The sequence below is a fragment of the Myotis myotis genome, unplaced genomic scaffold (genome assembly GCF_014108235.1).
Source record: "Myotis myotis isolate mMyoMyo1 unplaced genomic scaffold, mMyoMyo1.p scaffold_m19_p_18, whole genome shotgun sequence".
Lineage (NCBI taxonomy): Eukaryota > Metazoa > Chordata > Mammalia > Chiroptera > Vespertilionidae > Myotis > Myotis myotis.
Genome location: NW_023416322.1, coordinates 10,313,016 through 10,335,533, shown reverse-complemented (window position 1 = coordinate 10,335,533; position 22,518 = coordinate 10,313,016). Strand labels below are relative to the sequence as shown.

At 35.7% G+C, this 22,518-nt stretch overlaps 1 protein-coding gene across 20 annotated transcripts in view; it reads right to left on the bottom strand.

The window, feature by feature from the left end:
* Positions 1-2,878: 2,878 nt before the first annotated feature.
* Positions 2,879-22,518, bottom strand: part of CD55 (CD55 molecule (Cromer blood group)) — a 141,679-nt gene continuing 122,039 nt past the window's right edge. For 6 of the 20 annotated variants that reach the window (XM_036344776.1, XM_036344773.1, XM_036344774.1 and 3 more), the window contains 2 exons: positions 14,513-15,472; positions 10,546-11,721 (listed from right to left, as the gene is read on the bottom strand). In XM_036344776.1, coding sequence (XP_036200669.1) covers positions 11,366-11,721; positions 14,513-15,472 — 1,316 coding nt within the window. In that variant the 3' untranslated portion in view covers positions 10,546-11,365. Of the gene's footprint in view, positions 3,108-3,863; positions 3,970-6,439; positions 6,513-10,545; positions 11,722-14,512; positions 15,473-22,518 lie in introns of those variants that run through there. The other 14 variants (XM_036344784.1, XM_036344788.1, XM_036344785.1 and 11 more) reach the window with 14 other exon arrangements.

Here is a 22,518-nt window from a genome sequence, read left to right as displayed (position 1 = left end):
TGAGGTGTGTAACAGGAGACAACGGATGGATGGTTCTCTGTCACATCGATGTTTCTCTCTCTCTCTCTCTCTCTCTCTCTCTCTCTCTCTCTCTTTCTCTCTCTCTCCCCTGTCCCTTCATCTCTCTCTAAAATCAATAAAAACATATTTAAAAAGAAAGGAAATAGAAGAACATGTCTTACGGTAATTATGTTTACAAAGACAACTGTTATTCATACAGGATAAAGACATGAATGGTCAGAGGACCAAGTCTGAACATGTTTCTCTATTTGAAAGTGTTGCTTTCCAAATAAACGTACTGATGTATTAAATTGTGTTATAACATCATTGGCTAAAGCTAATAGTGCACTCTAATAAGAGGAGAAATAAAATACATACACATGCCTGGGAAGACAAATCTAAATTGTGAATGAAAATGTTTTTCTGCTCTAGTCTAAACACTTTCTATCCTTTAAGACGTTTTGGATGAGGAAAAGCGAAATCTGTGGTTTGAAGTCCTCAGCATCCTTGTTGAACTACAACATAGGGGAACAGAATATGTTAAATAGCAACAGCCCAATAATTAATAGTCATGAAAAGGCCCAAGGAATAAAACAAACACAGGAGGCATGGAGCCTGAACTGTTTTCTGTAGTAACAAGAACACATGAAAACATATAAACGCTTACAGAAAAACTTGTACATGAATGTCTGTAGCAGCATTATTCATAACAGCCAAAATGGGGAAACAACCCAAATGTCCCTCAACATCAGGATGGTGAATGGATAAACAAAGTGTGGTATATCCATACAGGAGATTATTACTCAGCCATAAAAATGAATACAGTACTAATACAGGCCCCAAATTAGATGAACCTCAAAAACATTATGCTAAGCACAAGAAGCCAATAAAACTTCCATATGTTAAAACAAAAACATATAAATGCAGATAAAGAACTTTAGAACTATGCCTTATTTTGTTTACTTATATTTCACTTAAGGATCACATAGTGTATTATGTGCCAGACACTATCCTAAGCACGCTACAAATATTGACCTTCTTCTGTAATTTTTGTAGACTAAGAAACAGAGAGGTTAAATATCTCGCACAAAATCACAGTGCTAAGATCTCAGCACACTTCCAGTTTAAAAATTAATATATAAAGCGCACCTTTAAAGCGTAAAGTGAACTTACCAATTGTTCTATAAACTAACAATACGGTGAATACTACATTTGGCCATAGTATTAACTCAAAACTGCCGTAACAAAATATCATAGACTGAGCGGCTTAAACAACGGAAATCAGAAGCCCCCAATCGGAGTGTCAGTATGGTCAGCTTCCTGTGAGAGCTCTCTGGCTTGTAGATGGCTGCCTTCTCACTGTGTCCTCACGTGGTAGAGAGGGAGAGAGGGGAGGGAGAAGGGAAGAGAGGGAAGTAGAAGGGGGGTTGAGAGAGAGTAGGCAGAGCCGGCCCTCCTGGTTAACAAATGAATTAGGTGGATACGTACCTATTCATGGTACTGTTAGGAGAGTTAAAAAATAAATTACCTAATATTAGAAACTATTAGCAAATTTTTGTTAAGTCTTGTTACTTGTACTGATTGTGGTTAGGTAAAAAAAGAAACCTGTATTGTTAGAAACACATACTGAAGTATTTACAGTGAAATGCCATGGTGCATATGGAAGTTAGTTTAAAATACTTCAACAACAAAGCAGACGATGTAATGTGACAAATAATTATTGTTAAATTTAGTTATGTGCATATTCTAGTCTATTCCATAACTTAAAATGTAAGATGACAAGAATATATTAAGAATCTAGAAAATTAATTCGATTGCCTTTAGGTAAATCAGTAACAAGTAGTATAATACTCAGAGAGGATTATGACATGCTTAAGAAACTACAATATAGTATAATTTAAAAGCAACCAAAAACGTTTCACCAAACATTTAGGATAAGCAAAAGGATATCATTGTAAACTACTTATGGGAGGCAGAAAGGGAATACCTTATTTAGAGATAAATTATTTATATTTAAGAAAGTAAATTTCAAATACTACATGAGACCAAAAAAATATGATCAATTATTTATTTCATTTAGGGAAAATAAATTTTTCTTTACATATCCTTTTGAACTTTTTTTGTTATACATGTAAATCCAGTGTGTTCACTAATATAAATAAATAATCTTAATATCACAAAAATACGATGTATAATTTAGAATCATTTCAGAAATATAGAACCTTTTTTATGTTAATCTTATAATATCTCTGGATACTTTTAAAGACATTAAGTTAATAAAAAGACACCTTTCATCCTTTCACCCTTTCCCAGGATCCTTTTACAAAAAAAAAAAAAAAAAAGACTGTCTGAAGAATAAAATTAAAATTGTCACTAATCCATCTTAAAAGTAAGGAGCTAAATTCTTGTTAATTATCTGCACTTATGTGGCAAAGAAATAATTATTTCTTCCTTCTATACTTCTTCTTTGCCACCAACTAAATCCAAGAAACTTGACACTCTGAGTCATTAACATGTTTTTCATTTAAAACATTTGCCAACCCATTCAAACTCATTTTAGTGGAATAAGGAAAGATAAAAATGCCTTAGAGTCAAGAAGGGCCACTTTATAATGTGGTTCATCTCTCTTTGGCAATTGTCCTCAAGAGACTGGGCAATATTTTTTTTCATTTGTTTTCAATATCCAATTAATGTATTTAATTTTTTATATATTTTTGTAAGTAAAAATAACATTACAAATCTAATGGGAAAAAATAACATTTCCTTTTCTTCATGCTCACAAATCTCTACACTTTTAGAAACGTAAGCACTCTCAGTCTTGTGAGTTGTCCTATTTTCAAGAGGCTTAGAAATGTTGAGAATGCGATTCCAGGACAGAGTCTTTTCTTCTAGCTTTATTGACATTCTTATGCACACGAAAGACACTGATAATGTGCAAGATGAAGAACACTACTGCATATATTGTGTCCATGCTTCCAGAAACATATAAAAACTAGAATATTCTGTGTACTTGTATGCACTTTCTTCTTATCTCTTCTTTGGCTAAGTCAGGTAGCCAATGGCTACCAGCATCATAAGCAAAACTGTTAATGTCATAAATGTGTGTCCTGAAAGTTAAAAATAAAAAGTTAAAATCAAAGTAATTTGACTTATTGGTGATAAACATGCAATGTTAAGTTATGATATGATAAAGCATGAAGAAGAATTAATTGGCTAATTTGGGATGTCAAACAATGCAAAATTATACAGTATAGACAACCTCAGCGAAATAGAGGAAAGTTTCATCCAAGAAAAAGACACCTAGAAAGTTTCACAAATACGTTAACATGAAGTTATTTTTGTGTAACCATTTCCTGTGACAACATAAAAGAGATATCTTATAAGATCCATAAATAGGACTTATAAAATATACCGTACATCAAATTTTAATATTTCCTAAACACTGGAGACTCTGAAAGCCACCAAGCAAAAAAAGAGAAACAAATACAATATAAGCCAATCATCTCATGATACAAATAGTTAGAATAAAGGCATTCTTATTTGTAGACCTAATGTATCAACCTTTTGTTTTTTCCCCCCAAAATATTTATGTCATTGCTAGCATCAAATCATTACAATACACTGAGTGCAAAACACAGAATGAGATGATGAGCATATTGCGGAAGTGTCAAGAGCTGATGACATGTCATACTAATGAGAGATGCAATGTTAGTAATGTTAGTCAATCCTTCACAAAAAGAGAAAGAGTCCCAACAATAATAGAGGTGAAAGCCTCTATTATCTTTGAACAGCACCAAACACACCCTGAGACAACAGTATTGATGGACATTTTGCAAGAAATGTGATTTTATAGAACTAGATACCTTTTATAATTTACCAGAAGGCCATACTTCTGAGTCATCACCAGTCTCTGTTAAATTATGAAACATAACATTGAGTGCTTTGTTGTTCTCCTGGATGTAATAAGAGCTGAACAGTAGAGAGGGAAAACACTAATTGAATTATATAATTCTAACCTGAATCAAAAAGTAGTACCAGCAATTGCTTACAGCCACATCCTTTTGAGCTGGAATGTATCGTACAAACCCAACACTTCTAAAAGTGTTGGGTCGAACTACCCTTTCACAGGGGTCGCCTAAGACCATCGGAAAACCTTTCATAGGCAAACACAGAGATCATCAGGTGAAGGTCCACTAGCACCTTCAGACTCATGAACTCTTTGCCCCGTCTTCATGAAGATCCAATTTTTAAATAAATAGGTATGAAAGTTTTAAAAGTGATATGAATTAGGAGAATAACCAGGAATGAATAAACTTAGCTCTTACTCTCAACAGCTTTTACTTCTCCAATAAGGCAAGTGGAGTGTTATTACAGGGCACATAAAAAAAAAAAAAGGCAAATTCTTTCTTAGGGGTTTTTGCCTGAATTTCCTCTTATTTGGAAATAGAGGAATTAGGGAAACGAATATTCCCTCCTTCAGTGGTTCCACACTTTTCATCCAATCAAAAATATCATGGCCGATTACTTTGCCAAAGTAAAGAAACTGATGACAGCTAAGAGCTAGCAACTTGTAAACTCACCACTTTCCACCTATCTCGTCTGCAGAGCCCCAAAGCACTGGCTTTGGAAGGTAAACTGGGAATGCTCTCCAGCGGTTCTCAACCTGTGGGTCGCAACCCCTCTGGGGGTCGAACGACCCTTTCACGGGGGTCGCCTAAGACCATCGGAAAACACATATATAATTACATATTGTTTTTGTGATTAATCACTATGCTTTAATTAGGTTCCATTTGTAACAATGAAAATACATCCTGCATAGCAGATATTTACATGACGATTCATACCAGTAGCAAAATGACAGTTATGAAGTAGCAACGACAATAATTTTATGGTTGGGGGTCACCACAACATGAGGAACTGTATTAAAGGGTCGCGGCATTAGGGAGGTTGAGAACCACTGCAACCCAACAGAAGAGGTGGAACAAATGTAAGGAAGAGCATAAGGTGGGTGGTTTACTTTTATTCCAGAGTAGTTTTGCTGGGGCATCTGCATGATCAACTATTTTAATGACTTAGACTTGTTTTGGGCTGGGCCTTAAAGCCCATTCTTAAAAAGTTCCTGCAAAATCTGAAGAGAACATTGTATTTTACGACATGTAGTATTATAGCCTCAAGACCACTTTATTAACAGGAAAATCTATTTTAAAAATCCAGGACCTAATGGTCTAGTATTTGGCTAAAATACTGAACAATTTAGTGATTTAAAGAATGTTCATACTTATAATAGGCTTAACTATACTACTTAACAATATTTGTTAATTTAAGGAGAAAGGAAAGTGTTAAGTGGGACAAAAAGTAGATAGCTCACATCCGTCAAAGAATTAAGATGGGCAATTTAGTAACAGCATAAATATAGTTGTTCTTAATTAATTAATGAAAATGGGGGAAGTATAGAAATGACTCAAGAGTTTATATGAACTCCATAATTAGTTTTCTGAACAATAAAATCTACAAGATAACAGAAGAGGGTCAATTTATTTATTTATTTTTATGTTTTTAAGGTGTCATGCGTGTTTATAAGGATGAATGAGATAAAAGCCTTCTGTTTCTCAGACATGCCTTTGTGCATGCTGTTTCCTCTGCCCAGAGGGCCAGAAGAGGGTCAATTTAAGTAATCTTCTGTTTGTCTGCAGAAAATGCCAGAGCCAACCATGGCAATAGACTTAATATATGAATGTTCAAGGCAAATCAGATGTTTCAAATCAGACTGTTTTTTCCCCTATGTGTTACTATTGTACCATCTGAAAGCCTCCTATATGCCAAGTGATGGTTAACTTCTTTACAGGTGGAAACTCATTTGATCCTTACTACAATCCCATAAGGTATGTTTTCTATTTCTTCCATTTTACAGATGAGAAAACTGAGGCACGGAGAGGTTAAGTTGCTTACAGTGACACGGCACATGAACAGCAGACACACAGCATGGAACCACGCAGTCAGATGCCAGAGCCTGTCCTCTTTGGCTAGACTGGCATGCATCAATAAATGCAACTCAAAGACAGGCCTAATTACAGGCAATTTAACAATATGTTAGAGGTTGGCTTTTTCGCCCCTAGATTTCTTTGGTTTTGTGCAACACACATATGCTACCATAAATTATACTAAGGGTAAATTGATTAATAGACTGCAAAGTGAGACTTTGGCTTTCAAACCATTTTCCTTTGAAATGTTGTTAATGTTTTTCAATATATTGAGACATTTTTAAAAAAGACACGAAGTCTGCTTATGTAAGTTAGGGATTCTAGACAAAAGGGATAAAGAGATAGCATGTCTAAAAAGACAATTAAGTGAGGAAAATTATCTATTCATGATAAAATATCAAGTTTTACCGGAAAGAAGCTAAGAGCAAATGTTTTAAGCCATCAGAATTTCTGCTCACCCTGATCTTCCATAGTCCCCGAAAATTTTGGTTAGACTTATGATAGCAATAATTATTGCACCAACAGTAAGTCCTTGAGAGGGGAAAAATATGGTAACACAGTTAATAGACACATAAGCAATTATATATACAGTGTAATTTCATAAGGATATTATGAGGCAAATTAAAGAAAATATAGAAGACAGAAATTATGGTTTGGCATATGACTTCTATATGTTACAAATTTGAGAGTAAAAATTGCGTATTATTTACCCTTTGCTCTGTTTTCTTTCAAAGAAAAAAGAAATAAAGTATTAAAAATAAAGTATTATAATGATGAAATAAAATTAGTTTGATAGGTTTGAGATTATAAGTATTTTAACCCCATCATGCTTAACTTAAATGATTTGACCATTGATCTTTCATATATGCATTTCCTCCCCACTCCACCCTCCAATGTCCTTGAACTCTACTCTTCTGACCTGTACTACAAAGGAAAGTAGAGATGATACTAGAAAAGCAAACTGAAGCTAATGTATCTAATGAGTGTATCTGGTTCCACATCAACTATATATAGATATCAGACAATTGCACTGCCATGTGGACAAATTATTTAAAAAACAAACAAGACAAAAGAAACAACAGCTATTTCCAGCACAGGTAAGTTTGTATAGTACTTTACTCAGTCAATTTCTTTAACTTATGCCCTAGCACTATATCATTTTCATAAAATACATCATGGCTCCTCAACATTTTTTGAGGGTTTTTCCCCCCCTTCACCGCATTTCATTAACCCCATTATTTTCAAATGTAGCAAAAACCTCCATTTTCAATTTGAATGATAAATGAATATAGAAATTTAAGAGTGATCCAAAATAGCTAGATGATGGAAGTAAAAGCCTATTTCTAGAACTCGAATTAGTACATATATGTAATTCTTGAAGAAATTATGTGAAGGTTGATGGCTTAACAAAAAACCAGAGCAAAATACAGAGGTTTGAGAAACAAATCTACATAAATGATTGCTTCATAAATTGACAATGGAGTATTATCTCACAAATTAGAAAGAAGGAAAAAAATTTAAGTATAATGTCAATAATTTATGATGTTAAAATCTGCTTGGTACCTACAGAAAACTATCCCAAAGGTGAATCTGAATCAATTTAATATTTATGCAACTTGGGATAAATGAAACTATGGATTATTAATAAAATTATGATTGTGATTCCAGTGTTCCTAGTCATTAATTGAAGAGCTCTGAGGTAGAAAAATTACCTAACTTTAAAAATGACTTTCTCCAAGAAAAGGTAGTGTTTCAGTAATGTCCCTGGAAGTAGAAATATTTTTACACTGTTTAAAATGTTGCAAAGCAGTTTGCCACCTGTTACCTCATTTGATCAGCTCCAATAACTAGCACAGCGCTTGGAAAAGAGTAGAAAGTGCTTATAAATATTTATTAAATTGTATAAAATGACATTATTTTTTTGCAGATGAACAAATGGAAGCAATATACAGAGTATCATCTTTAGTTTTGAAAAATCCAAATCAGAATTCTACCTACAAGATCTTGTGTTAATGAAATGATACTAGTCTCCTTTTCTGAAGAAATATGGGTTCACCCAGTCACTTCAAAAGGTCCAACTTACATCTAATAAAGTAGAAATGTATTCCTTATGCTCTAAAATATAAGAAAGTTGTAGATAGATTCAGTTCTTGCTTTTAATCTCATTTAATGTAACAGAATAAAGGGACTGAAATTGTGGAAAAGTGAAGTCATACTGGAAAGAGACTTTTGCAGAAGAGAAAAGAATATGCTTCAGTAAACCTTAAATTTTCAGATTTATAAGTCAGGTTTCAACACACCTTACTCAGCAACATCTTGCTATTATCACTGGATTTTCTGTGCCTCTGTACTTCTTTAAAAATGTTAAGAAAAATCCACACACTTTCCTTTCCAGACCAAAAAGATCACTGAAAAGTTATATGACTATCTGACTTCTTAAGTTTGAATAACAAGTAGATAATTGAAGTCACTTTATAATGGGATTTAAGTTTGTCATGCGTAGAAAGGCGTAAAGACACAATAAAAAGGGAACCCTAGTACACTGCTGGTGGGAATGCAGACTGGTGCAGCCACTGCGGAAAACAGTATGGAGTTTTCTCCAAAAATTAACAATGGAACTCTACTTTGACCCAGTGATCCCACTCCTAGGAATATAGCCTATGAAACCAGAAACACCAATCCGAAAGAATATATATACACCTATGTTCATAACAGCACTACTTACAATAGCTAATATCTGGAAACAACTCAAGTGCCCATAAGTAGATGAGTGGATAAAAAAGCTGTGGTACATTTACACAATGGAATATTATCCTATATAATAAAACCCTAATATGCAATCGACTGAATGGCAGAACAACCAGTCACTATGATGTGCACTGACCACCAGGGGGTGAATGCTTAATGCAGGAGCTGTCCCTTGGTGGTCAGTGCACTCCCACAGGGGGAGCTCTGCTCAGCCAGAAGCCGGGCTCACGGCTGGTGAGCGCAGTGGTAATGGTGGAAGCCTCTCCTGCCTCCACGGCAGTGCTAAGGACTCCTTGGGGGAGCGGGTCTAAGCCAACAGGTGGACATCCCCCAAGGGTTCCTGAGAGAACACAGGCTGGGTTGAGGGGACACCCCCTGCAACACACACACACCAGTGCACAAATCTCGTGCACTGAGCCTCTAGTACAGCTATAAAATGCAAAAGGTTAGGGACAAAGAGAGAATCTTAAAAGCAGCAAGAGAAAAGCAGTTAGTTATCTACAAGGTCACTCCTATGATACTGTCAGCTGATTACTCAACAGAAACTTTAAGGCCAAAAGATATTGGCAAGAAATATTCTAAGTGATGAAAAGCAAGGACCTACTGATAAGATTACGCTACCCAGTAAAGTAACCATTTAGAATTGAAGGATATATAATGAGTTTCCCAAACAAGAACAAGCTAAAGGAGTTCCCCACCACCAAACCCATATTACAAGAAATCTTAAAGGGTTTTCTTTAAGAAGAAAAAAGATAAAAATATAAAGACTAAAATGGCAATAAATACATATCTATCAACAATTACTTTAAATGCAAATGGTTTAAATGCTCCAATAAAAGACATATGAATACTGAATGAATAACAAAACAAGATCCTTATGATGCAGACAGACTGAAAGTAAAGGGATAGAAAAAATATTTTATAAAAATGGAAACAAACAAAAAATCTGGGGTAGCAATAATTATATTAGGCAAAATAGATTTTAAAACATAGGCTATATAACAAAAAAAAACAAAGAAAGACCCAGTAATTCCATGTCTGGATATTTATCCAAAGAAACCCAAAATACTAAATGAAGAAGACATATACATCCCTGTGTTCATTAAAGCATTATTTACAATAGCCAAGATGTGTAAGCAAACTAAGTGTCCATCAATAGATGAATAACTAAAGAAGTGGGATATGACTTAGCCATATAAAAGAATGAAATCTTGCCATTGTGCTGAGTGAAATAAATCAAATGAAGATGAATGCCATATGATTTCACTTATATATAGAATCTAAAAAAAACCCAACTAAACAAATGAACAAGCAGAAGAGAAACAGACTCATAGATACAGAGAACATTTTGATAGTTGCTAGATGGGAGGGGGAGGGTTTGGAGAAATGGATAAAAAGGTGAAGTGATTGAATAGTATAAATTGGTAGTTACAGAATAGTCAGTAAAGTCAATAATATTGTAATAACTATGCATGTTGTCAGACGAGTACTAGATTTATCAAGGTGATAACTTAGTAAGTTATATAATATCTAATTACTGGTTGTATACCTGAAACTAATATAATATTATATGTCAACTGCAATTGAAAAATAAGAAAACAGTGATTTAAAAAAAATGCCACTCTAATAAAAAAGAATTTTCAGGTCTATATTTTACAAGTATAGAATCACAAATAAAAATATTACTATATGTCTGATTTAAAAGAGAAGAAATTCCTCTTTATTTTTGAGGATAATTTAGAATTACAACTAACTCTAAAAAAAGCTTTCTGGAAAATCACATAATATATATTTTAAGAATTTCAAGAGAAAATAATAAGCATTTCAAATCTTTATTGAACAATAGTGAGCAGGTGAAAAATACCTCATCTATTAAACATATCACTGTTGTCAACATGAAATCATGAAATATTCATTTATAATACATTTTATTTTTATTTAAAATATAAAATGAACAAATTGAATTCTAACAGAATCTTTTAAAACAAATCTTTTAGTTTTAAACTTTAGGAGACATTTATTCAAAATATAAAAGAACTGTCATAAATAATTTTTTTAAAAACAATTTCACAATACCTGTTTTCAGCTTTATAGTCCCCTTGGCTAATTCATACATACATAAGACAGAAGACTCCAGATTATTAGGACATAATTTTAAAATATACACTTTTTTATAAGAGTGTATTTTCTATTGAATGTTACTTATCAGTATGCAAATTTAACTATTGCTTCTTAAACATTTCTCTTAGTATCTTTGGAAGTTTATTAATCTTATTGTTAATATATAACATTAAATAATATATTTATGGATAAAATAAAGGACTGGACCAATGCAAAAATAAATTGCAACACAGTTGTTTTTGGCCTCATGACTAAAGCAACAGAATATTTTTTTAAAAAATAATTTTGCTTTCAATCACTCATAGAGAAGGGAAAAGGAAGAACATATAATCAAAGGTAGCACTCTTTGTTTTATTTAAGGGTAAGACAGAAATCTAGAAATGGTCAAGAAGTAATTTCTTGAAGGAGTCAGTGGAGGGGAAAGGGGACATACGTAATACTTTCAACAATAAAGATTAAAAAAAACAAGAAGTCATCTCTGATTAATTGTAAAATACTTGAGGATAGAACCTGTATTAATAACTATCTTTTCTTGTCATTCTTCGGCCCCTAGAATTAAAACAATAGGCATATAATAATACTTGATTGCGTGGCCCAATGATTTGAAGTTTTCTTAATATTACTTTGGAACAAGAACATGGTTGGGAATAGTACTTAGAAACATACCAAACACTTAATGGTGTCCGCAAAACATAATCACGAAATACATTTACCTGTTTTCTGTTTGGCATCCATGAACACAGCCTTTTAACAGTATATCTAAGACAGTTATAACACAATATTCTCTTCCAGAAACATCGGTACCTACAGTGATGACAATTTCTTTGAACTGTCAAGGAGTCAGACTTACCAGATGCAATGATGGTAATCCCTAAAGAAGAAGAAAATTTAAAAAAATTACTAAATTCATTTATTTGCTACAAATTTCATATATATAAACTATACTTGAAAGTTCAAAAGTAACTCAGATTTCCACAACTAAAAGAAATAATTATAAATAAATTTATGAAAACAATTACACATTATGAACAATCAAATAAAATACACACCAGTGCCTATATCTATTCATCAAGTTAACATTATAAACAGTAAACATGATAAAGAGTTACTGAATACTGAAACAAACACCGTGTAAATTTGGTCATATGATTTGATGACAAGAAACAAGTTCAAAAGCTTAAATAGTAACTACTGATCTGATCCTATGATCAAGAAACTATCAGAAACTGAAGTTTTTTTTCAGCAGATGTTATCAAAACTTAAATGACTATATCACTTTATTATTGAAACCTTTCAATGAATATGAGTGAGTCATTGCAAAAATTACTTTCAAATAAATATATTTGTAATAATTAATGCATTGCTCTCTTCAATAAATGGTCTGGGAAAACTGGACGTCACATGCAAAAGAATGAAACTGGATTATAGTTTGTCCCCATGTTCAAAAATTAATTTAAAATGGATCACATACCTAAATATAAGATCTGAACCAATAAGTTACATAGAAGAAAACATAGGTATCAAACTTATGGACCGTGGTCATAGAGAACATTTTATGAACTTGACCCCAAAGGCTATGAAGTAAATGTAAAAATAAATGAATGGGACTACGTTAAACTAAAAAGCTTCTGCACAGGAAAAAAAAACAAAACAAAACAAAACAAAAAAAACAAAACAAAGAGGTAGCCAACCAAATGGGAGATATTTGCAAACAATAACTCCAACAAAGTTTTAATATCTAAGATATATTAAAAAAAACACTCATAAAACTCAACACCAAACAAAAAAAACAACCCAATTAATAAATGGGCAGGGGATCTGAACGGACACCTCTTCCAAGAAAACATACAAACAGCCAACGATATATGAAAATATGTTCAACTTCACTAGCAATTAGAGAAATGCAAATCAAAATTACAATGAGATGTCACCTCACACCTTTTAGAATGGCTATTACCAACAAGATAATTAATAACAAGTGCTGGAGAGGTTGTGGAGAAAGGGAAACCTCATTCACTGCTGGTGGGAATGTATACTGGTACAGACACTATGGAAAACAGTATGGCAGTTCCTCAAAAAATTAAGACCAGAGCTGCCATATGACCCAGCAATCCTTCTCCTAGGTATATACCCAAAAAACTCGAAAACATGTATGCATCCCTATATTATTGCAACGTTACTCACCGTAGGCAAATCATAGAGATAGCCAATGTGTCCTGTGATCGAGGATTGAATAAAGAAGATCTGGTACATATACACAATGGAACACTACTCAGCCATAAAAAAATGAAATACTGCCATTTGTGATGACATGCATGAATCTTGAGAATATTGTGCTAAGTGAAATAAGTCAGGCAGAAGAACTAACAACCATATGATTTCACTCATATGTGGGATATAAATCTGAAACTCATGAACACAAACAGCAGTGCAGTGGTTGCCAGATCAAAGGGTGTGGGGTGGGGTGAAGGGAGCCTAATATATGATGATGGTGCATGATTTGACTTTGGGTAGCGGGCACACAGTGCAATATACAGATCGTGTAACAGAAATCCACACCTGAAACCTATATGATCCTATTAAGCAATGTCACCTCAATAAATTCAATTTTTTTAAAAAAGTTGTTAAGCCACACATGTATGTTTTCTGCAGTTTTCTGCATGGGTGTTGACTTCAATAAAAATGTTAAAATAATGTTTTTAAAAATTATCTCTTGGCTCAGCTATATTGAGATTTTCCTAGGAACAACATAAAATAAAACAAAATAGGTATCCCTATTGGAGAAGAATGCATATAAAAATGGCTGTACAGCCCTAACCAGTTTGGCTCAGGGGAAAGAGCGTTGGCCTGTGGACTGAAAGGTTCCAGGTTTGATTCCGGTCAAGGGCATGTACCTTGGTTGCGGGCACATCCCCATAGTTGATGTGCAGGAGGCAGCTGATCGATGTTTCTAACTCTCTATCCCTCTCCCTTTCTCTCTGTAAAAATCAATAAAATATATATTTTTAAAAAATGGCTGTACATTAGGCAAGACGTGGGACAAGAAGACATCCTAGTGGTCTGAAGCAGCATTAATTAGTAAAATGGGTTTCATGTATTCACTCAACAGGTAGTTCTAAAGTCTATAGCACATTCTACTTCAAGTGCCTTTATTTAAAGAGCCCTGCATTATTATGCACTCATTCAAAGAACTGTGTTTTCAATTACTTAGAAGACACTGTTGAGCTGCTTTACCAAATTAGCAACTCTAGGGAATCTGGAGAGAGCTTTTAGCATGCTTGAGGGACAGGTCTCTGTCAATGAACCAGAAATCAACTTTAAGGATGGCATCTATTTGGTTCTAGGAAGAGTCTTGAAAAATTCAACGACTCCCTAATGCTAATCTAGAAAACAGAATTTCTTCAGCAACCTTAACTTAGCATCGTTTTTTATGGGGCCACACCTTTTTTCTATATCATTGCAAAATGTTTCCTTTTTTAAAGATTTGCCCTAACCACAATCCAACTCTGCCTCGGAAGAAAATCCAAAACATGAGTATGAAAACAACTCTGACTACAACAGATCCCAGATTATTTAATTACGTAATCCTGGTCAAGTTGACATTTGCCGCCATAGCACTTTAGATCCATATATGTTCTGGAACCAGAGCGGTGTCAGCTCACCTGTTTTCAGGAGTCCACTTCCTTTCGAGGTGCTTGGTGTCGTGAAATCAGCTTGATTCGGTGTGGCTGCAATATGAGCAGATGTCAATCTTTGTGTGGTATGGAGACCCTTAGTCATTGGGGCATGTCCCGCAGTGAATTTTTGTGTTACTGGGAGACTCTGTGTATAGGAAGCTTTTGCTGTGGTGAAGCTCTGGGGTTTTGGTGTGGCTCGTGTAGCAGAAGAATTTGTCATGAGAGTCTGGACTGTTAGTTGGGTCTCTGTAGATAGAACATTTGAGACAGGAGATAGTTTGGCTATTGTGGCTGAATCATTGGCTGTGAGAGGTTTCTGAGAAGTTGGTGGGGCATCCATAGCTAGAACAGTCAAGTTGGGTTTCTGAGGAATTAGTAGGGCTTTTGTAGTTGAAGAATTTCTTGTAGTGAGATTCTGAAGAGTTGGTGTGGCTTCTGTAGCTGGAACATTTACTATGGTGTGTTTTTGAGGAGCTGATGGGGACTTTGTAGCTGGAACATTTACTGTGGTGGGTTTCTGAGGAGTTGATGGGGCTTCTGTAGCTGGAGTATTTACTGTGGTGGGTTTTTGAGGAGTTGATGGGGGCTTTGTAGCTGGAACATTTATGATGGTGTGTTTTTGAGGAGTTGATGGGGACTCTGTACCTGGAACATTTGCTGTGGTGGGTTTTTTAAGAGCTGGTGGGGGCTTTGTAGCTGGAACATTTACTGTGGTGGGTTTTTGAAGAGCTGATGGGGGCTTGGTAGCTGGAACATTTACTGTGGTCGGTTTCGGAGGAGTTGATGGGGACTCTGTACCTGGAACATTTACTGTGGTGTGTTTTTGAGGAGCTGGTGGGGGCTCGGTAGCTGGAACCTTTACTGTGGTGGGTTTCTGATGCGATGATGGGGCTTTGGTGCCTTGAGCATCTGTCGTGGTGGGTTTCTGAGGAGTTGTAGGAATTTCTGTGGAGGAAAAATGTTTTTAACACATTAGCAAAATAATGCTCTGAAGATTTAGGAACCCATTGCTAATTCAATGACTCTTCTCTTTCTCGCCCCACAAACCCCTAAACATGACATTTAGTCATCCAAGTCTCGTGTATTTCCCAAGGATGTAAAATGCTACACTGTTTTTGCTTCCACATAAATTATACCGGTAGGCAATAAATACACCAAAAGCAGTACTGCGATACCGAAACTGTTCTCTGTGTGAAGAAAGGAAACAGAAGTCCGAGTCGGCAGTGATCTCATTCTGTGACACACCCCAAATAAAGATATTTTCTCTCTTGCATCGTCTTCCTTTGCTCATGCCAAGACCAAAGAACAGCAGGGTGCAAACATTGGACCGATAGAGATGATCACTACAGAGATAATCGCAGAGTTCTGTTTTCTGCAGCTCACAGGATATGGTAGTGACCTTGGAAACGTCTCTCGTTTCACTTCTTTTTTAAAGACATGAAGTCAGAATAAAACAACTCCCCCTTTTTTCTCTTCTTGTACTGGCTACCAACTGTACACACATCAGATTAGCTCCTCTTTAGCTTTTAGGTGAGCTAACATGTCTAAAGCACAACTTCAGTTAAGATCTTATTCTGAGAATCACAAATAACAACATAGTAAAATTTTAGGTCTTCAGGACCATTTAACTGTGTTTTCTTTTAAATATAATTTTTGATAGTATTACAGAGATCTCCTATTTTCTCACCCTTCTTCCCCCTCCTCCCTCCCCTTCCCTCCCCCCAGGTCTTTACCACTCTATTGCCTGTGTCCATGGGCTATGCATATACCTACATAAGTTTTTGGTTTATCTCTTCTTGTCCCCCAAACCCCACATCGAGGTATGTCAATCTGTCCCAAGCTTCCCTGCTCCCAGTCTTATTTTGTTGGCCAATTCCTTTTGTTCATTAGGTTCCACAAATAAGTGAGCTCATGTGATATTTGTCTTTCTCCATTTGGCTTATTTCACTTAGCATAATATTTTCCAGATTGCGTATGCAAAAGCCCTCTTAAGGCAGAACTGAATAGTGCTTAGGCCTGTTTGCACTGCATCCTAGAGACCAAGTTTTCTAATCCCTCTGAACTTCGGTTTCCTCGCATATAAAATGAGAGTAAAAACAGAGCAGACTGTGTCACCTTACTGTAAGGGATAAGGGAAATAATTTGGGTGAGTTATTTCACACAGTCTGTCCCTGAAGCCACGTGTTACATCATCCAGCACTACTCCTGCCAACAGCATCGGCACACATCCTGCTCTAGGCGTTCAGATGTTGTGTCATGTATTTCTACATCCTTTACCGACCGCATAGGATGCTATTTCAGGGGTGGGGAACCTCCTGCCTGCAGGCCGAATAAGGCCCAGGAAATTATTTGGTCTGGTCCTGCCAAAGCATTAGGGGTGAGTTAATTAAGTGTTTGACCAAATATAGCAGGCTAATTTTAAAGCTGATAATTTTGTGTGGCCCATGAATGATGTTATCAATATCCAAATGGCCCTTGGCAGTCAAAGCTCCCCCAGGGATAACAAGTACAATACATAGCAGATAACACGGCCCTTGGCAGGCACTCAGAAAATGGTAGGTTTTATCATGAGGGTAAGTAAAGTTTTCATAGGGACTTTTCGTCTAAAGGCCAACATCTATACAATTTATTTTGTTCTTCCAAGATCTCATTTTGGATCCAAAGGACTTTGTAGTACTGCAGTTTAAATTTCCTGGAAGTTACTTTTCTAGTTATCTTTTTATTTGATTGTCTAATTCCACTGGGGTCAGAAAGCATGCTCTGAGTAATTTCAATCTTCTTAAATGCATGGCGTTTTAGAGCCCAGCATATTGTCAGTATTCCATGTATATTTAAAAACAACACTTAGGGGTTCAATACCTGATCCGTTATTTTTAAAGTTTAATTGTTGGTCGTGTCTTCTATATTCTGATTTTTGGTTACCTATTGAGAGAAAGATGTGGAATTCTCAGACTATAATTGTGTGGATTTGTCTCTTTTTCTTTCTGCCCATCTCTGCTATATAGAGATTGAAGCTATTTTTCCAAGGGCACATAGATTTCAGATTGTGATCTATTCCTGTTGAACTGACCTCTTTATGGTGATTAACTGTTTTATTATAAAGTATACTTGGATACTAATAGAGTTATACAGCTTTTTATTTTCTGGTAATTGTTTGCATAGCATATTTTTTCCATCCTTAACTTTCAACTATTCAGTATTCTTATCATTAAATTGTGGCTCTTATAAATAGCAAATAGTTCACTTTTACTTTATTAATCTAGTCTGACAATATTAGTCAAATCACAATGTAATCAACTGATACAATTAGGTTTAGATCAAACACATTACTATCAATATTCTATTCCATCCATTTATTTTATGTTTCCCTTTTTAAATTGATTTTTTAGAAAGAAAGAGAAGGAGAGAGAGAGAAACATAGATTTGTTGTTGCACTTATTAATGCATTCATTGGTTGATTCGTGTATGTACCCTGACTGGGGATCAAACCTGCAACCTTGGTGTATCTGGATGATGCTCTAATCAACTGAGCTACCTGGCCAGGATTTATTTTATGTTTCCTTTTGTCACTCCTTCGTTCTTATTGCTTTTTGAATTAAGTATTCCTTATAATTCCTTTGTTAGCTTGTAATTTTTATATTCTTTTATTATTATTTTCAAGACAACCCTAGAGATTACAGTATTATACTATAAGTCAATTATGCAGATGAACTCTTTTACTACTTTTTAGGACTGCTGAAACCTGGGAACCTTTAAATTGAAGTTACCCCTTCTTGTCTTTTGTTTTATTGCTACAGCATGTCTGTATTCACATACAATTCAAACCCCACAAGGTGTTGCATTTATTCTTTCAGTATTCATTTATCCTTGTCACTGTTCTTCATATTATCTAGTATTTTCATGTTTTACATTTTTTTGTGACTCCGTGCTTTTATTATTTGTTTGAGTTTCCAACTAATCTTGAAATTTATATGGAATCACAAAAGACCCCAAATAACCAAAGAAATTTTGAGAAAGAACAAGGTGGGAGGTATCACACTCTCTGATATAAAACTATACTATAAATCTATAATAACCAAACAATATGTTCTGGCCTATAAAGTGATGGAATAAAATGGAGAGCCCAGAAGTAAATACTCATTAATACGGTGAATTAATTTACAAAAAGGAGGCAAGGATATACAATTGGTTAAAGACAGTCTGTTCATTTTGTATAGGTCCAGAGACATAGACGCGTGGAACAGAGTGTTAAATCTCAGAGGGAAGGCAGGGGTGAGTGGGTGGATGGGCAAAGATCAACCAAAGAACTTGTATGCATATATGCATAGCCCATGGACAGACAATAGGGTGGTGAGGGCCTGGGGGGAAGGGGACAGGGTGGGCTAGAAGAGGTCAATAGGGGAAAAAGGGGGGGGGCATCTGTAATACTTTCAATAAAGATTAAAACTAAATAAAAGTAAAGGCAGTCTATTCAATAGTGCTATAGGGAAACCCGAACAGATACATGCAAAAAATAATAATAAAACTGGACCACTTTCTTACACCATATACAAAAATAAACTCAAGATGGATTAAAGATTTATGTGTAAGACTTGAAACTGCAAGACTTATAGAACAAAACATAAGCAGTGAACTTTTTGACACCATTCTTAACAATATTTTTTTGGATATGTCTCCTTAGGCAAGGGAAACAAAACAAAACAATAAAGCAAATATGACTACATCAAACTAAAATGTTGCACACACAGCAAAGGAAACCATCGACAAAATCAACAGACAACCCATTGAATGGGAGAAGATACCAGCAATTGATACATCCAATAAGGGTTTAATATTCAAAATTCATTATAAACTCATACAACCTAACACCATAAAACCAAACAATCCAATTAAATAATAGGCAAAGGACCTAGATAGAAACTTCTCCAAAGAGAACATACAGATCGCCAACATACATGTAAAATGATGCTCAACATCACTGTTCATCAGGAAAATACAAATTAAAACCACAATGAGATGTTATCTCACAATGGGCAGAATGGCTATCATCACTAAATCAACAAATAACAAGTGCTGGGGGAAAAAAGTGCTGGAGAAGAGTGGAAAAAAGGGAACCCTTGTGCACTGTTGGTAGGATTGTAAGGTAGTGCAGCAACTTTGGAAAACAGTATGGAGATTCATCAAACCATTAAAAATAGATCTGTCATATGAGCCAGCAATTCCATTTCTGAATATTTATCTGAAGAAAAATAAAACATTAATTTGAAAAGGTATATGCAACTCTATGTTTATTGCATCATAATTAGTAATGGCCAAGATATAGAAGCAACCTAGGTATCCATTAATAGGTGAATGGATGAAGAGGATGTGATGTGTGTGTGTGTGTGTGTGTGTGTGTGTGTGTGTGTGTATGAATATTATTTAGCCATAAAAAAACAAAATCTTTTCATTTGCAACAGCATGGATGGACCTACATTATGCTAAGTAAATGAAAGACAAATACCCTATGATTTCACTTATATGTGGAATTTGAAAAATAAAACAAGACAAATGAATAAACAAAACAGAAACAAACCAATAGATATAGAGAACAAAATGATGGTTGCCAAAAAAAGGGGGGGTGGGGATGGGAATAATTTTAAAATTAAAAAAAATAGCAATAGCAAATTTAAGCTAATTTGCTAAAAACATGGGGCACATATGTATGTCTATAAATGTATATGTGTATATATTTTCATATATGTAAGTATATAAAATTTCCTTTTTAAAACCCTCTGAAAATCTGATGAAAAATTGTGCTCCCCAGAAAAATGCAAATATGCTTATGTACAACAATTCTTTCTCAGGGAGTGCATAGAATCTCTGAACCCATACGTGGACCAGACAGTAAAAATATAGCAGTGTAAACTGATTAGCTTTGCATTCAGGCCACTCCGTTTTCCTTGGCCAATTCTTACTTTACAATGAAATAAATAGAGTTGTCTCCAATTAGGAAGAAGCCTTTGTAGTACCTAATCTGCTAATGGAAAGTCTATATTGATAAGAGCTCTGTTGCCTTTGAATTATTCCATTGCTAATTTCTGGTGGCTCTGGACAAAAAATTATTTGGAAAAACTTCCATGTATTTTAACTTAATGAAACATAGCTGTATTTTTACGATACGTAAGACCAAAATATGTTAAGCATTTTATTTAAAAAGATTAAAATCTACCATTTTTCTAAATTTAGCATTATCAGTGAGGGATGCTTACACATACCTATTAAGTAATAGGTAGTATATTTAGAGTTTGGGATACAAATGCTGTAAAACATGAATGCTAAGTTATAGAGATAGTCATGTGTAGATTAACAATGGAGATAAGATCTGAGAAAGGCGTTGTTGTGCAGTTTCGTCATGATAGGAGCATCAGAGAGTGCACTTACTCAAACCTAGACGGGCTACCTACTGCACACCCAGGCTCCATTATAATCCTACTAAAGGCCTGGTGCACGAAAATTCATGCACTTGGGGGTCCCTCAGCCCGGCCTGCACCCTCTCACAATCCGGGACCCCTCAGATAGGCCTGGCCTGAGATTAGGGCCTATCAGGGCTTTCTTCCCCCCCCCCCCCCCCACACACCCCACTGCAGGCAGCTGGCCCCACCCCCGCTGCTGCCACTGCTTGCCATCTGTGCAGCGCTGCTCGCCCTCCCCTGCCACCGGTGGCCTCCCTCTGCAGGCGACAGGCTGGGGTGCGATGGCTTGGCTGGCCTGGGTCTCCCTCTTTCTTTGCTGGGGAGGGGAGGGACCAGCCCTGCAAGGGGCCGTCTGCCTACCTGATTGCCCCTAACCACTCTGCCTGCCTGCCTAATTGCCCCTAACCACTTGCTTGGGGGCGGGGCCAGCCCAGCGAGGGGCTGTCTGCCTACCTGATCTCCCCTAACAGCTGGCCTGCCTACCTGATTGTCCCTAACCACTGGTCTGCCTACTTGATCACTCCTAACCTAACTATTCTGCCTGCCTGCCTGATGGCCCCTAACCACTTGCTTGGGGGTAGGGCCAGCCATGCAAGGGGCTGTGGTGGTCTGATCTCTGGTCTTCTGGTCGTGACACCTCTGGCCTTTTATTATTTAGGATGAAACCACCATTGTAAACGCAGTCCATCATTGACTAGAATGTCATTATGCAGCACAGGACTGTAATAAGATTTAGAACACACGTGTAAAACAAAAATTACAATTAAGTTTGCACACGTTATCCATCAAACAGGTTGTGGAAAAAGCAAAGGAGTTCAGGGGCCAAAAAAACAGGACAGAGACCTTAGGAAGTAAATGGAACTTGAGTTTAAACCTAGGTTGCACCCTTATTCTAAAACAGAACTGAGAAAAGGGCATTGCTGTCATTCCTTGAAGAAATGATATCAAATGAAAGACACTGGGTATTCAACTAGCATACTTGGGAAATAGGAATAGGTCATTGGGATAGACCAAAAGATCTTAAATGTGCCACTTTGATTTTGACATTTAGGATACAAATCTTTAAGCATGTACTGACAGCCTTTTATTTAAAGCAAACCTTATCAAGCAGCTGAGTGTGTAAAACATTTACAAGCAGAATTACTCTAGTTACATAATAAACAGAGGCCTACCCCTGGAAGATGCCCCCCAAAAAAGGTTCAGTGATACCACATTCTGTAGAGCCATGATGTTGTTCCTCTCTTTTATTTAAGCAGGGAAGTAATGTGATCCCATGTATACATCAAATTATATTACACCAAATGTCCATATGTACCCAGAGAATGCTAACAGCTTTCTAAATTACTTTTAGGCCATTAATCAAAGCAAGGAGCAAATTGGAGTAATCTGATTTACACTAGGCTAGGGTATGTGGTGATTACCATATCACTATCAGTTCAGTTCACACATTTTTTTTGAGCACCTAATACACACCAGGCATTGTCCTGCATCGAGAGGTACAAAACAGAATAAGATATCATTCCTATGTCTTCAAAT